The sequence below is a fragment of the Patiria miniata genome, unplaced genomic scaffold (assembly GCF_015706575.1).
Source record: "Patiria miniata isolate m_02_andy unplaced genomic scaffold, ASM1570657v1 HiC_scaffold_29, whole genome shotgun sequence".
Lineage (NCBI taxonomy): Eukaryota > Metazoa > Echinodermata > Asteroidea > Valvatida > Asterinidae > Patiria > Patiria miniata.
In genome coordinates this window covers 25,891,330-25,912,146 of record NW_024037068.1, presented here as the reverse complement: position 1 = coordinate 25,912,146, position 20,817 = coordinate 25,891,330, and the positions used below count along the sequence as shown (strand labels likewise).

The following is a 20,817-nucleotide window of genomic DNA, read 5'->3' as shown; positions in this document are numbered from 1 at the left end:
AAGTGATGTATAGTTTTTAACATAACCTATTATTTTTGGTTTTTTTTACCTGTCCATGGATAAGCTATTGAGCCGTGTCAGAATCACTGATTACACACATGCATTCCAATACATATGAGATTTTAAGTAATTGAACCAAGACTGAAATATTATTGTTACTGTCAGATTTAGCGTTTTAAATTTGAGGAACATGTCAACTCCCCCCCCCCCCCTGAAATATTGATGGCGATTTTTGTCATTCATGTAGGTGGGAAAATGTCCATGTTCCATTGTATTTGATGGTTTTATTAGTTGGTAGGATGGTAAATAATCAGTGGTGGACATCTGAATTTTAAAAAATCAAAATAGACATAACTTGTGAATAGAGTGTGCAAAGTACGTGAAATTCTCACAGTAACATGTTCTCTATCCCTATGGTTTTTTTTATGAAATGGAGCCAGCCACATTTGAAACAAATTTGGATTCGGTCACTTTCTTTTTGACTCACCTTGATGTACGTACATAGCAGAATTATTATTTGCATTTATTGAACTCAGGATACGGTATCTTTACCTACCTGTAAACTTTGTTCCAAACCATGGTTTGTATAGGCGAGTCCATCACAATTGCACAAGTCCAGTGTCAAGTAAATCACAAGTCCAGTCACAAGAACAATAGTTCTTACCATACGGTACTTGTGGGGTGATGTTCCTTTCAGAACACATCTCCCCACTATTTTAACAAAAGAAAAACATCATCCCAGAAGAGGATATTTACAAAAAGGGATAAAAGGAACACAATGCTATCACCCCACAATTCCGTCTGGCTGGGATGTCCGCTTGTGAGTTGAATTGGGACTGGAGGACTTGTGGTGGGCCTTCATCCCGGTACCAAACAAACATCCCCCTTCCCCTGATCTGCAAGTATGTTACTCCCTCTTGTGAAGCTTATAGTGCTATTTAATTTTTGACATTTTAGGATTAGCTCAAATTTGCAAATAATGTGCAAGCAGAAGAAAGAGCCATGTACCTAAGTCATATACTATGATTTTTAAGGTTTGTCCTTTATTTACGTCAGTGGCATGCCGGATATATTTGAACAGTGGATTGGTAATGAAATCACAAATCCATTGTAAGAGTGGCACATTTTTTAATGTATGAAGTAGTTACTTGGGAGTATAATAAACATTAAAGTAAAAATGCATTATATATAATGAAACTTATCAATCACCGAGAACAACTCGATACTCGCCAAAATAATTGTGCAATGTTTTTTTGTGGGGGGGGGGGGGGGAGGGAGGGGGTTAACTGTATAGTCCATTCGATTCGTCTGGCAAACATTGTGAATCGGTAAATAATTAATTTTTAAAATCCCACTTTTATTTTCATGTTGATTTAGAATTCACGCTCTGTTTTTCGCTCGTACCCCCCGCCCTGCAAACAGGGCGCTGGTGGTAAGGGCTGATGAGCTTCACAGAATCTTGTGAAGGAAGTACAGATTGACCTTCGCATGCAGCTAGCGCGCGCTACGCATGATGGGCACCGGAAGCTAGTTTGTGTGACGGGTTCTACGTCACAGGTCACGCAAATCTATCCAATAAGAGCTCAAATGACGTCAGCTCTAACCAGCGTCCTGTTTGCAGGGCGGGGGGTAGGAGCGAATCTTTGTGTGTACTCATTTGCGATTTGTCCTTCATCTCTCTCTCTCTTCACCGTTGAGGGCGCAGTGATGCACCGAGGCCATATAATTATTGGCGCACCCTTAATCTCATTTTGTGTTTTTATTGCTATTGGTTTTCTCACTCGCAGTTTTATCGAGTCCCTTTTTTAATTCAAAATTTTAACCGTCCACATCTCTTCCAAGTACGAGATAAACGTACTTGTAAGTTGAGAGGACACCGAGTGTTTGGTCAATATACACATAACATTAAATGTAAAATGGTTAGCATTGTCCCATGCTTGTAATCGAGTGTGCACTGGGATCCGTTAATGGCTTATAACTTCTTCAACTGTTTAGATGTACGTGTACTACTATGTTGAAATGACATTTTGGACTTGAACTTGCGTAATTTATATTCCTTTATTTTGATTGTTTGTCTTTTTACTCAGAAACAAGTCATTCAGTTTTGCTGTGAAAAATGTGTAGGGTTATGATGATTCATGGAGAAGATAAACATCTCATACATCTCGTCACAGTATAACGTGAAGTGCAGTTCCGTTCGTGTATGGGTTACTGAAAAGAAATGCACTTGCAATAATTTGAAAACGATTGAATAAACTTCAGACACCTGCAATGATTGTTGAACTCGTTGACAATAAAGAATATTTTGTTTCATCTGCGATCCTCAAATCTTGTCTGGATTCCTTTGTCTTGTCATTGTCGAAGGGTCAACCTACATTGAGTTGGTTATGATTAATATATCGGTGTAACAGGTTGAAAGGCTTCACATCTACATCTGATATACAGTTAATAGGTAAGAGGGCAGATTGCATTCGTCCATGTAATAAGATGGTGGCCGGTTGCGAAGATAAAAAATGACCCACATTATGTGTTTCATTGTAAAAGACCTACAACACCACCGCTCATAACAATGAATGATCTACTGTTGTGTTTCCACTATTTTCAAAACATGATTCCCATCCCCTCCAAAAATAATAATAACACCACATTTATTTTCTAATATTTAGCACCTGTTGGAGGGCTTTCGACCGGGGCAATCGTTGGCATCAGTTGTGGCTGCGTGTTGGTGGGCCTTATTCTGATCGGCCTTGGGATCTACCTCTGCTGCGCCCACGACGGCTGCATCTGGTGCGGAGAACACTGCCCCTGCTGCAGAGAACACTGCCCATGCTGCAGAAAACCACCGAAAGATGGAGACGAAAATATCGGCATGAATAATAAAGGTACATCTTAATAGCATGTACATTAATTTATACAAGACAAAACTTGCAAAAGCTTTTCCCAGAACCCACAGAACTCCATCAATTGAGTCAGAATGGATATTCACTTGAAATCGTGTGCCGATAGCAATGCCCGATTCGCCAGTACCACTTAATTTAGTCGGTCGGTAACTCCTGCACTCAGTCATAAATGTATAAGGCTGGCCCTCTGAAACCATCAACCAAAAAAAAAACCCCACGAATTAACTTACGTCACAGATGTTTGGTTTTTTTTGGAATGTTTTAAACATTTGTGTTGGAGGCTGCAGTGATTTTATTAACCGAAACTGTTAGTCTTTGCTTCTGTCAGTATTTTTTGGGAGAGAAAAAATGAGGTTTAATTTCTTTTCGTCTGTGTCCCCGCGAACTTAAACCCTCTATCACATCTGGTGTTCATAATTATATAGAAACTCGAAAATTCATTGACGCATTTACACATTTAATATAATATAAACTAATTTAACGTAAATCTTCTTGTTATCTTGTTGATATAGTGAAGTTTTTATGGAAAGTTAAGAAAGCCCAGGACGTATTCCATCTCATTTTTCAATAATTTTATGACAACATTGTTTTGTGCAGGAGACGAGAGACCTTGATTGGAGCGAAATGGTAAGGGTATCTCCGCAATTACGCATGGATCATTGGCACATTTGTTTGTGGAATTTCATGACACCCTTTTTGTGGTTTTAGTGGAAACTGTCAGGATTAGCCCAATGCATGTAGGAATGATGTGGACATTCTAAACGTGGGTTCCGTGCACATGACTTTCACCATCTGCGTCGAAAATGCGAACCATTGCCTCTGAGAATGGACATCCCATATGCATCCACAGGAGCACCAGCAAACGGGCAGATCCAGGAGTTTGTCCGGACACTTGGCCTCCGTAAAATCAAAGGGGGTGGAGGGGGGCTCGTACCATACTTAAATATGGGCACTTGTATTATTAACACTATATTACAGGATAGTGTTCAAATACCCACTGTTCCAAGCTGGCTCTGTGTGTATTTTTTGAACAGGCCGACATTATTACCAGTATAATTTTTGTTGGGTGTCAGACCAGAGCTGGGGGGGGGGGCCATTATATTTCATGAATTTCTATACGAAAACCCCCCAAATTGACACAGCTGACCCCCGCCCCCCGATCCGCGCCTGGTAAACCTCGGTCGATAGACACAATGTATATAGGGTATATGATGACAATCAAACCAGGAAATTTGTAGGTACACAAATTAAATGGGGCTGTGAAACATTCTTGTTTTAGTTAGTTAAGCCCACACATCGCTGCCGTTTGTTCTTTTGTAGGCTCTGGTGGATGTTGCGGTAATAAGTTATTGCTGGCGCCCCCTTATTACACAGGGCTGCGACTTTTGTAGTACCTATGAGCGACCAAAAAAAGGCAAGGACGCTCAATGGTCGTCTAAACCCAGAAAATCCTGTTTCTATGTAACTGCTCCAGCGATCCTTGTGTCTCCATTGAGGCACAAGGGAGGCAGAAGCATCGCCCAGATTCACGGTAAAATTTGCAACAGAACGGATCTACATTTATTACGTGACGACCATTGTGCATCCATTCTGCAACCACGGCAAGGCTTGTGCCTCCCCTTCTGCCTCATTTGAGCCATCTTTGAGCAACCAACCTCCTCAGCGACCTTTATGGGACTGTTTTTGAACATGTTTGAACATGTAGTTTCATTCAAAAAATAGAGTTACGTAACCGTTAGAAATCGCCCTTCGCAACCATATGGCTGCGTAGGCCAATCATAGGCCCAAAGGTTGCAGCCCTGTGTAAAAGGGGTCTTACGTGTCGCTTTTGTCCTACCAGTGTCTAACGGTGACGCGCATGCTCCCACAAAGAAATGTTTCCTCAATTTAGTGCAGATGTCTTACCTACGTAAACCCATTAGCGCCACTGCAAGTATATGTTGGTAATTCGGGGTCTGAATTTTTAAAATCCTGAAGAACAATAGTAACAAATTAACTTCTTTTCATTATTTAGACTTTTGAATTATAGTGCCGGGGTATACAAGGTTCACCGACCTCTGAAAGTTCACCATGGGTCAGATATGAACTTTCCATACATTTATAAATTCATATCATGGCAAGAATTATTATCTAAACTTTGGAGTTGGGTTGTGGAAAAGTGGGGTTCGAATAAAAAATCTTGTAAATATCAATAAATAGGGCATACAAAGTTAATGTTGGTGTATACGTGCTTTTGGGACAGAGAAACTTGGCAGGATTTAAAATTGCTTTGCGACTATAGGGGCAGACATGTACACGGAGGGTATTGTGGCCCCGCCCCCTCTGCGCTTTTCGCGCCGCTCTTAAGTTAATTAGTCTGATCTAAAAATCACTCTTAAGTATCTCCATAATCTACAACTTCCAAGCTAATGATACTTGTTTTGATCTTGTTTTCAAAAATTTGATGAGGTCTAAATGTAAAATTGGCCCTATTTGGCATTGCGCCAATGAGCCTCGGTCTGATTTAGCGAAACTGAAGACTCGCCATTCTTTGATCAGGGTCGATGATACTATGATTTAAGACAATCAGGGGATTTGTTTCCGAAATTTTGATTAAACCCTATCCAGCTCTCAGTGCATTCTGATCACGTGTTCTCCGCATTTGAGTATCAGAATTATTCCGTAATAACGAATTAATCATCCGTAATAAGGAAATAATAATCCGTAATAATGAATTAGTAATCCGTAATAACGAATTAAACAATCCGTAATAACGATTAGTTATCCGTTATAACGAATTACTAACATATACTTGCAGTGGCGCTAATGGGCTTTTGTACTTACCACTCGACCACCAAGCTAACGATTGTTATTATTTTTTCGGGGGGGGGGGGGACAGGCTATCGTTTCGGTTCAAGTAGAAGCATTTCTCGGTTTCATTTTCAGTCTAGCAGAAGTCACCTGAATGAGCGCTGGGGCTTGGTACTCGCCACGTATACAGCTAACTTGGAAACAGAGGTGTAATAGCCTTTGGTTTGAAATCAGTTGTACTCGGCCATCCGTGACTGAGATGCTAATAAGACATCTATATGAAAAGCTATTGAACTATCCTTAAAAATGGAGCCACTTTGACGGTTTTCGAGTTCATAACTTTTACATGTTCACCTATGATTTGTTATTACTTTTTTTTGAAGCACCGTGTATAGGCTATATTGTCTATCATTGTCCTTGTTTATTCACTTTGTTTTTGATAACATTTATCTTATTGTAATTCTGTACTGGTTTGTTGATTGATTTTTTAATTTGTTATTGATCTGCGAGTCATATTGTTTTGTTAATCTGGTATTTTGTAGAATGTATACATTTATGTTTTGATTTGCTAATTAATTGTTTTGCCTGAGATATTATTTAGTATAGGTTTTCCCGTCTATAATTTGAATTCACCGTTTTTGTATTATTCAAATTCGTCAATCAATATCGATTTAGTGCACTTCCAATGTTTAATTTCGTCTTTTATCAGACAATGTCAAATTCAGTTCAAACAAATTCAAACAATGAACACACGTTTTCGTCCCGGAGTATTCGAGTTCGTCTCGTCTAAGCCAAACCTTGCTATCAGACATCAAATTCATCTAATTGATTTATTATAGGCCTAAGACAATTCGATCTCTGAATGCTGCCATTCTGCAACAGCTTAGACGAATTCGATCTGTAATGACGAATATTCTCGACCCGGTGTCTAATGAGGGTGACAAAACTTTGAAATTGAATGGAAAATGGTTTGTTAAAAACGTGGGTTTTTCTTGGACGAAATTGAATGTTAGATTTGGTGAATATGAATGAAGACTGTTTTAGAATAGCCGGAAAGCCTATATCTGTTTAATTTACCCCTCAATGTTTCCATCCAATTCATTTCATTTTTGTTTTTGTACAGGCGTTTCTTGTTGAGCCTCGACTTCAAAACATCCCTGCACAATTGCCTTTTCATTTTTAAACCATTTCTAATCCATCACATTCTTTATTAATTCTTTATTACTGTTGTTAGAATGCCGGGCACGTTGCATGATTTGGTCCCTGACTGTTCTACCCTCGTAATATGGTATAAAACAGTTGTAAATAAATCTAACGGAGATAACGTTGATATTTTTATCCAAACAATTTTCAGGGGACAGCGAAGAGGATCATAAAACCGAAAGGGACCTTTCTTAAAGGACCTTTGTTTCTACCTGCGAAGAGCCCCCGAAAATATGTTCTTTGGAGCGTGGGACTTAAGAGTTTCATTTCCCGATTTATTTTCGAGTTTCAGTACAAAAAAGATAGATCTCTTTTCTTAATTTCCTTCTTCTAACATTTCAAAAGTGATTAACTTTTAAATGATTTACCGACCAAAAACAATGGCCCACGTTTAGTAACTAAATTGTTAATTACAAATTTCGAATTACTTGCGGCTCGACAACAGCTCAATTGTCATTGGTGGGTTGGTCTCGCCCCATAATCAGTGTCGATAATGTATGGACCAGGATACAATCTGCTCTCAATCTGGATCGGTTTGTACCCAGAATAAACACATTTTTCAGAGTGTTATACACCCCGCCCCCACAAAAAAAAATTACAATGGATTTTTTCCCAGCTCTGTTCATCTAAAAACGGAGACGTTCTTGCTTTTACTTTATGCTATATAGATTGCTGTGTGCATACTTCACTTTAGTGATTATTGTTTCAAAAGTCAACATTTAACCAATTGTGAATATCATTCTTTCATTAATGAAATTTACCTCTAGTTAAACTTATCACTCTCTTTATAACTCTATGAGAAACTGTTTAACATTGTTTACGAACAAATGCTAAATGTTCATCATTAAGTCCGCTGTACAAAAACATATTTAATTTCAATCACCATTTTGGTGATTTCTTTTTGTGAGTATTTGGGATTCTCTTCAAGGACTATAATGTGCTGTAAATACATTGCTTGTGTAGGATTTATAGTGTCAGAATTTGTGGAATTTGTGGTGTTAAGTAATTCATCGCTCACTCAGAATAGACTACATTTTACCCAGAGTGCACTTTATACGATTACATTTAAAGTTTTCGCAAACATGAGTAATTCACCAGTGTATGACACCTTTATCTCAAGATGTCGGTAGCGGATGTGGAAACCGTAGTTACTGCATGTGAATATGCCATTGTTGCCTGTAGCAATAGTTGTGAAATCTACGTTAGGAAATAGTAGGGATATAGTATCTGTCTAAGTATACATGTACATTACGATAATGATATTTCACCCCGCGCAGTGTCCTTACTCAGTGATATACATTTTGGAATTGATCATAAACAATTTCAACCTAAATAGTAGCTATTGAAGGAATTTGGTGACATTGTAGAGTGTTGGAAAAATTGCTAATTTTATATCAACTGACAAAACTAGCGAACGATGGGAATGAGTAATACTTAATTCTGTTTGTAAAGAGGTTTTTAAAACTAATATTTAATCGGCACATTGTTATTACTCTATAAGTATCGGTTAATGGTGTGTATCACTGAATATGTTGAAACAGTATAATTTGTACCTACATGTATAAATATTAACTAGTACAGTGTATTTGTTTACCCAGAAAGTATGCTTATAAGTATGTAGGTGTTGAATAAGACATTTGAATAGGAATGTTAGACTTTTCAATGGCTGAACGTGAAATTGAAGAACCTGAAAACAAACGAAGATTCCCTTTATTTCTAGTGCCATAAACAAGACACTCATATAATATTTTGTAAATAATGCATCGATAATTTTTTTTTTAATTGCAAGTATTTAAAAGTCGGGATTTTGTTGGATTGATGGAAATTAATATATACTGGGCAGATTTTAATGTAGAAATCGTCTGGAATGGAGCCAAACAAAAACGCCTACAATGCTTAAATACATAACACACGCTATGTGTATCATGCACAATGACCACTGTAGTCCCCGCCCCCAATTTACCATCCCTCATCCGAATTTTGTAGAGTATCCGGGCGATGGTTAGAGAATTTGGGAACAATTCCTTCTCAATGCAAAATGTATTTCTATAAGCTAACCAGCACAAGATCCCTGTTCCTCACAAATCTGCTCCCGAATTGTAAGTATACATTTTAAACTTCCCAGAATCGTCCGGTTGCAGGGGGACACATTTGAGTTTGTTATCTTCCCAGTCCTCGTGGTTAACCTGAATTTGTTTGACGTGTACATTTGCTTTCATTTTAAAGAATATAGACATTAGCCAAGATTTGCATAATATAGCGTATTTCGTTTAATCAGAGGGTAATTTGTCTTTACGCTTTAGTATATATTAGAGCCTTTACTGTAGCCATGTAGACGCTATTTTCATTTAAAAAAAAAAAGGTTTTCTAAGTTTGATCATGATGGGTGTTACTTCAACGCGTCATTCCAACTGCGCATACTCGAATGAAGATTTGGCGATTTTCTTTCCGGGGAAAACACAGGAGAAATTCCTGTTCTACATCAAGGAGCAAAAGTAATCAAAAACCTTTTGACCGCACTGTTTTTAAAGTGCATGCATTTTTCCGGTTTTCTATTTTGTTTGAAAACGTTAAAGGCCATATCGTTCATCTCCTTTGATAAGAAATGTCAATGCTAACATTGTAAAGTGACCCTTTCAGCTGCTGCTGTTGAAAACCAATAAATGAAATAAAATAAATAAATAAAAATGTCGAAAATGTGGTATGTTATATCCTCCTGATGAGATTTCCTTCATACAAAATCGGCAAATATGTATGTTGCTCGTGCGCAGTTGGAAAAGGTACGGTGTAAATAAAACTTAATGTATGGATCATGATAAAGTAGGTATAGTTATAGTATGACGAACAATAACAATCGTTCAAAAAAAAAAACCCTCTACAAAGCATTTATCGATATTGTATTTACAACATATTTCGTATTTGTTTCTTTTATGGAAGTATAGCATTCGTATAGTCTGGTCCCCAGACCAAAATATTCTGACTATTTATGATGAATATAAGGTCACGGCACGTGACCAAAAGGGGAGGAATGCCTCCCGTTTTCGAAAATGTCCGAAGTTTGCCGAATGCATTTCGTCGACACTCGGATAGCGCCCGGGTAATTCCGTGTATAAAATAGCTGTTATTTACCAGCTGTGCTTATTACAATTTAAAAATGAGTTGGAAATTAATATTCATTTCTTGCATTTGAAAAAACCTTACAATTCAATGACGATTTTGTGCATCAAGTATGCACTCAAATCGTCCGAGGAGCTAGCTTTGCTGCGTCATGTACTATTTTGAATCTGACAATGGTTACCTAGGTGTATATCAAAACTCGGCGTCGTCTCCATTTCGGCTTCGCGTGCTATATTGGTCCCTTACTTTGAAGAATCCAACTCAACAGGAGTCGATGTTTTCTTACAGAAATATCAAACTGTATGCTGTATGGAGCAAGTGATTTTCTTTTTATTTGATCTGAAGTGAGGAACAGTACAAGCTTTTAACGATAAACCTGAAGCTGAAGAAAAACCGAGCTTTTTTTATTTTTAGTCGTGGCGGCTGCCTGACCTAAGATTCGTCAGAAATAATAGTCAGATTTTGTTGGTATGGGAACCAGACTAGCACTCTTATAGATGATCACTGTACAAGAATTATACCTAATAAAGCAACAATTAAGCACATTATTAACCGGAGTAGGACAAACACTTTCATTTGAAAGAAAAAATGGGACAAGCAGCCACACATTGGATATTGTATACAATGGATACAACCCATTTTTCTTGAAATCAAGGAATTCGTGAATGATCCAGAAGAGTTGGTCTGTAAATCAGTCTAATCCTGCAATTGTGATTGTTCTTTCGCCGTTTATAAATGATATTGTCGGTATTGCATGACTGTATTTTGCATCACAGTGTAAATGGGTTATTAAAGTGGCAGCTGCACCTGATAAAGACAGTTCATTTGTTAGGTGGCAGTTTTTGTTGTGATCGGATGAAGGAATCAAGGCTCAGCCATTATAAAATCACACAACTCATGATCTATCCCCCACTGTTAGTGTCGCCAGTTAATGTTATTATTGTTATGTGAACGTCTTGGTACCAAACACTGACTAGTCTAGTCACAGACTCCCTCGTTTGAATTTACACAGTTGTTATCTGCTTGATTGATTGAACGGAAGTTGAGATCAACAATTCTTTCTTTTTCGAAAACCCCATATATTTCCCTTGATTGGATGGGCCCAGTCAGGACACAAAATAAATGAAAGAATAATCGTACAATACACGTACATGTGCTGTGATTCTCATAAAATCTCGCAGGTTTTTTTTTCAACGTAAAATCACAGTGCCCTATGAGAGACGGAGGGCAAGGTCATTTGCATACCTGAGTGAGTCAACTTATAATATTTGGAGGTCTCAATATTGTAGGCCCTATATTGTAAGCCTTGAAACTATGTCTCCATTTTCAATCCAATTTTAATTCCCGAGATTTCAGCTTAACTCCAAATGTTGAGCCTTTTCCATATCTAGCTGGTTCAAATTAGTCCGAGAATCACCCGTTGTTCCACGGAGCCCTCAGCGCAAGGGCCTACTGACAAAACAAAAGAGCCAAATGTTTCTGTTAAAGATTAAGATCTATTAGTTTATTCCAAATCGCATAAATAAGCCACACTTGAGCATACCTGACTCTGCCCCCTTGAAAAAGAAGTGTGATAGGCTTCACTCGAAACAAATAACAATTTTACCGATACTATAGTTTTGCTTCGTATGGCTGGGTTGACTAATAACTCCTGATATTGGACATTGCCTTATACATGGCCTGCCTATTGAGGTTCGGAAACAGCATTGGACTAGCACGTCCCTTTAATTGAACAGGATGGTGAACCAATTCATCGGAAAATCGACAGTCACGGCAAATAACCGGCCTTCCTTGCAATTTTCAAGCCCCGGCAATTAACCTGGCTGTGTACGTTGAGTTCCCGGTAAAACCAAAACAAAAGAAAGTAAGAAAAAGAAAAAGAAAAGCAGAAAACAAAAAGAGGCGCGAAGTCATATTGGTGTAAATTTAATGGGTTGGGGGAGGGAAGGGGCAAAATGTCCATGCCCCCTCTTAAACTGATAAATCGAGAATATGTTGAGAAATACAGGAATTTTTTGGGGAAAAATATGTTTTGCCCCCCCCCCCCCCGGAAAAAAATCCTAGCGACGCCCATGCCGGTTTATCGCTCTTTTCGCTTCTTTGTTACCAGGAAGTGAAGTATCTTTTGTAAAAAAAAAAACTGTATGGCTTCGCAAACGTCGACGGAAAGCAGGTCATTCAAGCAACTTGTCAACATTCACGGGGCACACACAATTAGCCTATTAATTTTGATATTAATTATAACCGACACAATAGGAAGGCGCTATTTAGTTTGGGTAAATACAAAAGACTTTACCCAAAATAACAGCGCCCTCCTATTGTGCCTGTCATACATCAATTGGGCTAATTATTGTCGCGTAAACATCGGTAACATAAACCATGTGACAATTAGTCCGTCAAGTTGGTAACAATCAATCGAGTGGCTCATGGAATTCATGCGCTGCGGTCATACTTCATGAAAATCCCCATGCAGAAATATACGCTGCTCCCCTTTTATGAATTTAGGGCGGGGGGGGGGGGGGGGCCGGGGTTGGACAATAAAATTATTTTATCATAAGAAATACAGGCGACATCTTTCTTAAATTCAGGGGGTCGGACAATTCTGTCATTAGAAATACACGTGCTACCTTCCTTTTCTTAACTTAGTGGGTCGGACAATTTTATCATAAGAAAGACACGCGATTCCCTTTTATGAATTTAGGGGGTCGGGCAATTTAATCATTAGACATACAGGCGACCTCCCCCCCCCCCCCCCTTCTAAATGTAGGGGCTCGGACGATGTCGTTAGAAATACATGCTATCCCCCTCCCCCTTTCTGAATTTGGGCAGGACAATGTTATCCCCTCTCACTTTTCCAGACATCAGACAGCTGCTAGGATTTTGTGTTTTTCGTGCGAATAGAAATGTCACTGCAAAACACTGACCTCGCGCAGCAGCTCGCGCCGACATGACAAAGTGTACAACGGTATTTTGGCATGGATTGCAGAACCTGATTTTAGCTTCGCGGGGTTTTGAGCAGCAGTGTTATTTCTTTTTTACATTCTCCATTTTTTTCTTTTTCCCTCTTCTTTCCCCTTCCCTCTGCATTCTTTATTTTCCATTTTGCCAACAGCACCATAATTTTGTCGACAAAACGGACGGGGGGGGGGGGGGGGGGGGGGGGGGGGGTGTGCTACACCCCACCTCTACTGCAGCGACGCTCGTGATTAAAATGCACCGTGAATGTTCAAATGGTGCACGAATGACCTGCTTTCTGTCGATGTTTGCGAAGCCATACAGTTAATTTATACACGAAATATACTTCAATTGTTGGTACCAATGAAGCGAGAAGGAGTGGTAAACAATCTACTCTCTGCATGTACTACCATTGTGCAACTTGCCCAGCGTAACTGAACTTCGAAGCCAACCAGGGACTCAGGACACATGCCCCAGGTTAATTGCCGAGGCTTGATAAGGAAGGCCTGTTATTCTTTGATATTGCCACAGCTTGAGAATTTCAAAGACGGCCGGTTATTTTGGTCTTCCAGTTGGTTCTATTCCCCATAACACTTTGGATTTCCTGTATGTTATTTAGCTCAGGATCTTGCCAAATCAGGTCTATTATTTAGTATTTCTGGTCGTCTTCTTCCTCTATTTCCATGTGTTGGTGCCCAGAACAGTAGCCGTAAAACTACCTCATTCACTTGTCTATAATTTGAAATAAAATAGTGAAAGAATGTATTGAAATGTTTTGTAACTCAACTTGAAATAAAATATAAACAATTGAAATAAAAATGTAAAACGACATTGTGAATTCAAAATAAACTATTTAATAGACTGATATGCTCCATTTTCTAGCACTTCCGTTTGAGTATAATTACATCACATTGAGACTACCGATTTTCTTCAGGAAACAAAATGAAATGAGAAAATAAGAAACAACATAGCGTTTCAGGAAAGTGATACATTTTCAACTTTAGGGACTCACATTGGCTTTTGCTGTAATTTTCAGCAATGGATGAATTTAGGGGGTTAGTATTTTATGAAGAATATTGATTAACTGAATTGATTGAAGTTTTGGGCTCGTCGGGGATTGTAAGATTAGGGAATCAGTCTAGCTGGCTTGTACCCGTCCACGGGTGTGTAATCGATTGCAAAGAAAATGCGGACTAACTAAATAAGAATTGGAAGCAGTATTTAAAAAAATATTTTGGTGGTCGGCCGACCGTTGGAAATTGTTACAAACATGCCGATTTCTTGAAATTGTCAGTACACCAGGTGCGATGATTTTACAAGACGCTTTAGAATGTCATTCACTAACAGTCAAGTAAGGTTTTTCATTATAATTTGGTAGTTTATGTGTGTAAAAGCTATAATATTTTCTCATTCCGGTACAGTGGCGTAACTGAGGGGCGGGGTAAGGGCACGCCTCCCCAACAAAAAATAAGGATCTCGTAGCGCTCGTTTCATGCGCGCACCTGTTTTGCCTAATTTAAATGTATGCAGCGCGCATTCCCATCAACACTTTCGAAGATTAACTCCGAACCAAACTCTGACATTTCAATCAGAATTGTGCGCAACTTCATGGCACCTTCTTTTGTCGTGTAAGGTGAGCGTGCGCACAAGATTCCCAAAACGTTGGTGTGATGTCGGTTCGTTGGTGATAGCGGTTGGTTGTGATAACGCCCTCTCGCTGTAAACTTTCGCGTTTCTACAACAACGTCTTCACCCAAGACTAACGTTGCACTTTTTACCGTTGTGTAGTTCTGAACACGGCGAATAGGCCTAGTCCGAGTCAAGACAATCGATTCTGTTATGTAATACATAGGGGACTTAGGGGTTTTCAAAGCCTTTGCAAAATGAATCAGATGTTCCAAACTCTTTAAAATGCTCGATTATTCTTCCATTCAAATTGCAGAAATAGACGTCATCAGTCAGCCAGCCAATCAAGAACCACGAACCGCGGCGTATGCAAATACACCAACTTCGCACAAAGCTTTCCCACGTGATCAGCTGAAGATCATCAAAGAGCTCGGACATGGCGCATTTGGTCAGGTGCTTCTAGCTGAAGCGTCGGGGATGACACAGGGGTCAAAGGTCACACTGGTTGCTGTCAAGACACTCAAAGGTTAGTACTTGTAGCAAAGTTATGAGATATTTGTCGGCGGTCATGATGATTTAACAACCTTTGCCAATTTGAAAATTTGGGGAGGTAATTGGCAACTAATCAACCCATGCCATTGATTTCAACGAATTGTACACCATCTGTATAGAATTTGTGGTATTTCATCCCGTTTCTCTATGCATGTTATATTATGCAGATGGAGCCGGCCAGAGCGATAAAGCTGACATGATGAGGGAGCTAGACCTGATGAAGAAGTTACCAGACCATTGTAATGTAGTCAGGCTCCTTGGATTTTGTGTAGAGGAAGGTAAAGCAAATAACCATTTAGTTCTCTGTGTTTTGTTATTATTTTTTTTGTTTTTGTTTTGTTTCGTTTATTTTTAGAAAGCCTTTTCTTACAGATCCGCCATACATCATTGTGGAGTATCAATCTAGAGGCAATCTGAAAGACCTGCTTAAAGACAGTCGTAGTAAGGGAAGGCGTGTCTATGGCAACAGGCATGGTCCCAGTAATACCTCCAAGGATCTGATGAAGTTTGCCAAGGATGTTGCTGATGGAATGGCCTTCATCTCGTCTCAACGGGTAAGCCTGGTTCAGACTGGGATCACTTACTCGCCCATTCGGGAATTCAGTATGTGATCAAAACCATTATTAGTCAGTGCAAAAGCATTGTTTAAAATACACAAAATTTGCTTCTGCCAGAGTTAATGAAGTGACATTGTCTTGAATGTATTCCAGTGCATTCACAGGGACCTTGCTGCCCGTAACGTGCTTGTGGCTGAGGACATGACGTGTAAGGTGTCTGATTTCGGACTCGCTCGTGACGTCATGAATATCCGAGTGTATGAACGAAGATCACAGGTTAGTGTTTTGAAGATTACAAATGAAGTCTCGCTTTTTATGGATTACAAATAGACAAAATCATGTTGTACGATGTTATTATGCGGACATATGCAATTTTGCAGGGTCCACTGCCCATGCGCTGGATGGCTTTAGAGTCCATTTTGGATGACGTGTACACAACAGCGAGTGACGTATGGTCTTATGGCGTACTTCTGTGGGAGATTGTTACACTTGGTAAATAATATTATTAAAAGCAATCAACCTGAGTGTAAATTGTTTAGGTGACACAATAATTAAGCAACAAATTTATTCCAATTTAATTTATTATATTTTGTTTGTTAAAAAAGCTTCTAATTGCCTCACAACCATGAGAGTGGAATAAACCTGGATAAATTGGGACACTGCAGACGACATGTGAATTGGGTGCGTTCATTCTGAAGCAGAGGTTAAAACGTTCCCATGAGATGAGTGTTCCTTCCTTCATGATGTAGACCTGGGGAGCTCATGACTTGTGCAGTAGTTAATGCACATACACCATCGTCTTATGTTTTTCCCTTAAAAGCAGGAGTTAGATGTTTTCATTAACGTTAATCATTTCGATCTAGATGACTCTTTCCGTTGCCTCCAGATTTTGCTTGCTATAAATGTTAATAAGGGACAAAATAATGTTTTCTGGGTTTTTTTTGTTGACACTTATTTTGTGAAGGTGCTCGTCCATACCCCGCTATGGCACCGAGTGAGATGATTGATAAGCTTCAGTCTGGCTACCGTATGCCCAAACCACAACACTGTCAGGAGGAATTGTGAGTTTTATCACATGCACTGCAAATGTTACTTCATATTCCCTTCAAGAAAATCAAGACCTTCTGAAATCAAAAATACAAAATGTTTTAAAAGATAAGAGAGTGAATATAAATTATAAAAATAGAGAGTAAGAATGATTAAAACGTAAAATTTAACGGACCATTTCCGAGTAGGCCTAACCTTTGTGCTATCGCGACACCATCTGTGGGGTACAAGCGAATGCAAAATTATTGATATATTTTTTACATTTTTCTTTAATCCTAACAGTACACTTTGCCAATCTCATTTTTTATAAATAAAAGTAGGGGGAAAATGTTATTTCTGCTTTTTGTATTACCATTCTATAGGTTAAAAGAATATTCCTTTTGAGCTATGATAAACTGGTCCTTCACCTTGGACTAATAACTCAATGCTGGTTTATGAAAATTTCAGATGATTAATTGTTTGGCCAAAAAAAATAGTCGGTCTCTGGTCAGCTGCGCGCGTCGATTTTAATCATGGGTGTCAATCTTTTTTTTTTTTAAATGTTCCGCAATAGCTCCAACAGCACCCTGTATTGCCGCACCTCCTGATTTTTTTTTCTACCAAAGAGCACCAAGAAATGGGAAATTGCACCAAGGCAAATGATCGGGGACACCAAGGCAAATTATGGAGGACACCAATGTACATGAGGACACAAAAAAAGCAAACTAGTACCCCACCTTGTCTGTACAATCCAAGATTGAAAAAAAAAATGAAAAAAAAAAAATAAAGCCGCGTAGCCGCATCAATTCCAGAACTTTGGTCTGACCCATAGAGCTATATAGCTCCATGGTCTGACCAGACACCGAGTATTTTTTTTGTGCCTTTGAAATATTTCATTTTCAGGTATGTGATGATGTTGAGATGTTGGTATGAGAACCCAGAGAGTCGACCGACATTTAAGATGATCAGTAAGGAGCTGGACAAACTCATCAACAAAGGAAAGGTGACTACTTCACGAATATTGTGATGCAGCTCATTACGGTCATGAAATGTTTGAGTAAACAAAACCACTGTTTCGAAACTTTGTGTCTGCCCCTCGCTGAACACACACAGGTCTAGTGGCATGATTTATAACCGTTGCAAATCTGGGAGAGAATGTTTCATTACCTCTTTAATTCCTAACAAACCATATATAGAGTGTAATTTGGTTTGTATTTATTGACAGGAGTACATATCAATCGCGGATATCGAGGAGAGCATCTATGAAGTAGTACTGAAAGATGATGCAGGCGACAAGGTGTAATTAGTTGTTTATGTGAATTTCTGCAAGTCAATGGATGGAGCCGCAGCATGTAACACTGAGTAGGAAATTTAACGTACTGAGCAAACCAATGGAGCAGTATTTAGTAGTAATTTACAACGAATAATATTTTGGCTGACGAGCTTAAACTGTAAAATATGAAAGCGCTTTATGAAGAAGTTCTTGGTATTTGGGAGGACCATTCTTTAAAACAAAATGCAGGGACAAAGTACAAACTTAAATTTACATTTCTTAAATTCGCATTTCTTGTAAATTTACATTTCTTGTAAATTTACATTTCTTGTAAATTTGCATTTCTTGTCAATTTACATTTCATGTAAATTTACATTGCTTTGTAATTGACATTAAAACAGTAGTTTTTATACAACAGCTATGAAAATAAAAGGACGAAAAAGAAAACATTTTATTAACGGGGGAAACCCCAACTTTTTTATACGGATTAAAAAACAAAATCAAAACATGTTATAGAGTAGACGAATATTTTAACTTGAAGGCTCTTTAAAAAAATACTATGTATTAAAAGGAAACTGCAACATAAACGTATGTCAGCAAATCTATAATTGAGGCTCAGCAGACATTAGTATGCAGACTTGAAGGTCCTATTCAAAGAATTATATCATTTTTATACTCACGTCTCGAATTTGGATGCTGTAGGGTTGATGTTGTTTAAATAAAATGATTGTATTAATACAATTAAATTAATTTTTTTAATTACATTAAATTTTGACCTATTGTTTGTTTTGACCTTTTTTAACTGGTTAATTCATATAGTCAGTGAGTGTACACAATTAATGATAAGTTGCTGCCAGAAGTCAAGGCTTGTACATGGCAAAAGGACCAATGGATTTAGAATTAGAATTAGCAAATTTATCAGACCATGAAGTATTTTCAAAAAGTTAGTTTTAATAATGTTGGGGTTGGTACTTCTCCTACTATTTTTTCAAACGGACTAATAAGCGTAACAAGTATTACATTTCTTTTTATATTTGTTTTTATTTTCTTAATTATCCTAAAGGTATATGCAAAAAAGGGACACATTTAGTGCTTATAGTTAAATGTAAATAGATGCGAACATGTCATTGCCGTATATTTTTGGAATTTCTTAAACCGCCTTATACAATTCGGTACACATTGTAAAACAAACCTGGCAGTTAACTGTCTTATTGTTTTTTTTTTTTTTACATAAATGCCTTCCCTCAAAGACAAACAGTGTAACAGGTTTAGTTAAGACTGGTGGGACTCGACTTTGCATTATTCTTAACAGAAGTCAATACTCGGATGACTTTTATATGGTTCTAGTTATAGCTATAAGCAAAGTGCATATAAAGTATCTAAAATTATATTATAATTTCTTTGCCAAGGCTGGTCGTTTCAAGTTCTCTACCATGTTAGCACAAACAAATTCCAGACGCGCGCGCAAAAAGACTTTAAAAACATTGAAAAAAAAACACATTGAGAGGGTTGTAGAAGCCATGCAAAGAAGACGTTAATCTTCTGAGCGAAAACATGAAATCCGTTATTATATAATAGAAGAATCAAAATGAAACAAACATAATGAGCAGACTAATCCAGTAAGCTCCGCCCACCGCGCACGCTTTGTGGTTACAGGTTCATTATTATTATGAAGCAATAACAATAAATTTGAGGTGAGATGGTAAAACTTTTACAAAGGCAAGACAATTTCGCACAATTTTTGTTTATTGACTGTGTCGCACAGAGGGAGTTTTGCCAGTCTCTTTGGATCTCGACAAGCTCGGTGGTCGAGTGGTTGAGAATAATACGTCTGCACTAGAAAGCAGGAGGTCGTGGGTTCCAATCTCACCCTAGCAAGCTTGCGGGTTTTTTTTTCTCGCACGCTCTCAGACAGCACTGAGCATGCAGTGCTTATTAATACTACGTAGGTGAAGAGCAAAACCAAAATAATAGAATGTTTTAATTTTACAAAACCTCCCCGACGCAAACAAACATCATCATCATCATTCATGCAGTACCCCCTGCTTTGCAGATTAGAACCGGACAGCCAATTGAGTCCGATCCGAGCAAGATTGTGATTTTTTTTTTGGGGGGGGGGGGGGGAGGTTGCATTCACTTGGACAGCACTGAGCATACAGTGCTTATTAATACCGTGTCGGTGACGGGCAAAACCCAATATTAAAATGTACATCTTCCCGATGCGAAAAATCCCATCATCATATACTTGCGGGAAAGACGTTTGTCAACTGCTTCCAAAGTACTTTCGTTCCGCAAAGAATTTTTTTGACCGTGGGTTCGACCCCAAAGCCCAAATGGTGCGACTCGTACGTCGCCAACTGCTGAAACGGGTATTAAGAATGTCCGATTTCTTCAAGATACTGTTCGAGATGATTCCCTGTGAATGCAATAAACTCTGAAGGCTCATTTCACAGAAAGGGGTATATTTGGAGAGACAGATCAGGGTTTGATAATTTACAGCAAGAAGCTGTCACGTGCACAATCAGTACCAACATCTATTTTTTTTCAAAAAAAAAAACAACGACATGAGATCCCGAATGTCAGGGTCAATTTAACTATAAAGTACTTCTATTATGCTGATTGTTTTTCTGGTCCCAGAGGACCAGCAATCATTTGTGTACTTTTCTTACTGATTGACAGACTGACTGACTGACTCATAATTGTGCATTAAATAGCTTACGATGGTAGACTATGTCGGCCTGCGATTGTGAGTGAATTATACAGGGTGAGTCAAAAAAGCGGAACCCAAACACCCCAAAATATAATTCATATTTAAAAA

The 20,817-nt window shown here is 38.5% G+C and overlaps 1 protein-coding gene across 2 annotated transcripts; it reads left to right on the top strand.

Moving 5' to 3' along the window:
• The first annotated feature begins 2,517 nt into the window (after positions 1-2,517).
• LOC119735675 (tyrosine-protein kinase receptor Tie-1-like) lies at positions 2,518-19,213 on the top strand. Of its 2 annotated transcripts, XM_038209482.1 has the most exons (9): positions 2,518-2,882; positions 14,908-15,117; positions 15,311-15,421; positions 15,516-15,697; positions 15,854-15,976; positions 16,081-16,192; positions 16,665-16,761; positions 17,630-17,729; positions 17,952-19,213. In XM_038209482.1, the coding sequence occupies exons 1-9, from the start codon at positions 2,870-2,872 to the stop codon at positions 18,027-18,029; spliced, it is 1,026 nt and encodes a 341-aa protein (XP_038065410.1). In that variant the 5' UTR covers positions 2,518-2,869; the 3' UTR covers positions 18,030-19,213. The 2 variants fall into 2 exon arrangements, 1 of the variants encoding a protein (XP_038065410.1); XR_005272206.1 differs by lacking the exons at positions 14,908-15,117; positions 15,311-15,421; positions 15,516-15,697; ... (3 more) ...; positions 17,630-17,729; positions 17,952-19,213 and adding exons at positions 3,498-3,527; positions 7,045-10,863 and having other exon boundaries at positions 2,537-2,882.
• Positions 19,214-20,817: the final 1,604 nt, after the last annotated feature.

Coding starts and splice junctions, on each gene's coding strand:
- LOC119735675 (XM_038209482.1), top strand. Junction 15,118..15,310: donor TGCTGTCAAGACACTCAAAG/GTTAGTACTTGT, acceptor TATATTATGCAG/ATGGAGCCGGCCAGAGCGAT. Junction 15,977..16,080: donor TGTATGAACGAAGATCACAG/GTTAGTGTTTTG, acceptor GCAATTTTGCAG/GGTCCACTGCCCATGCGCTG.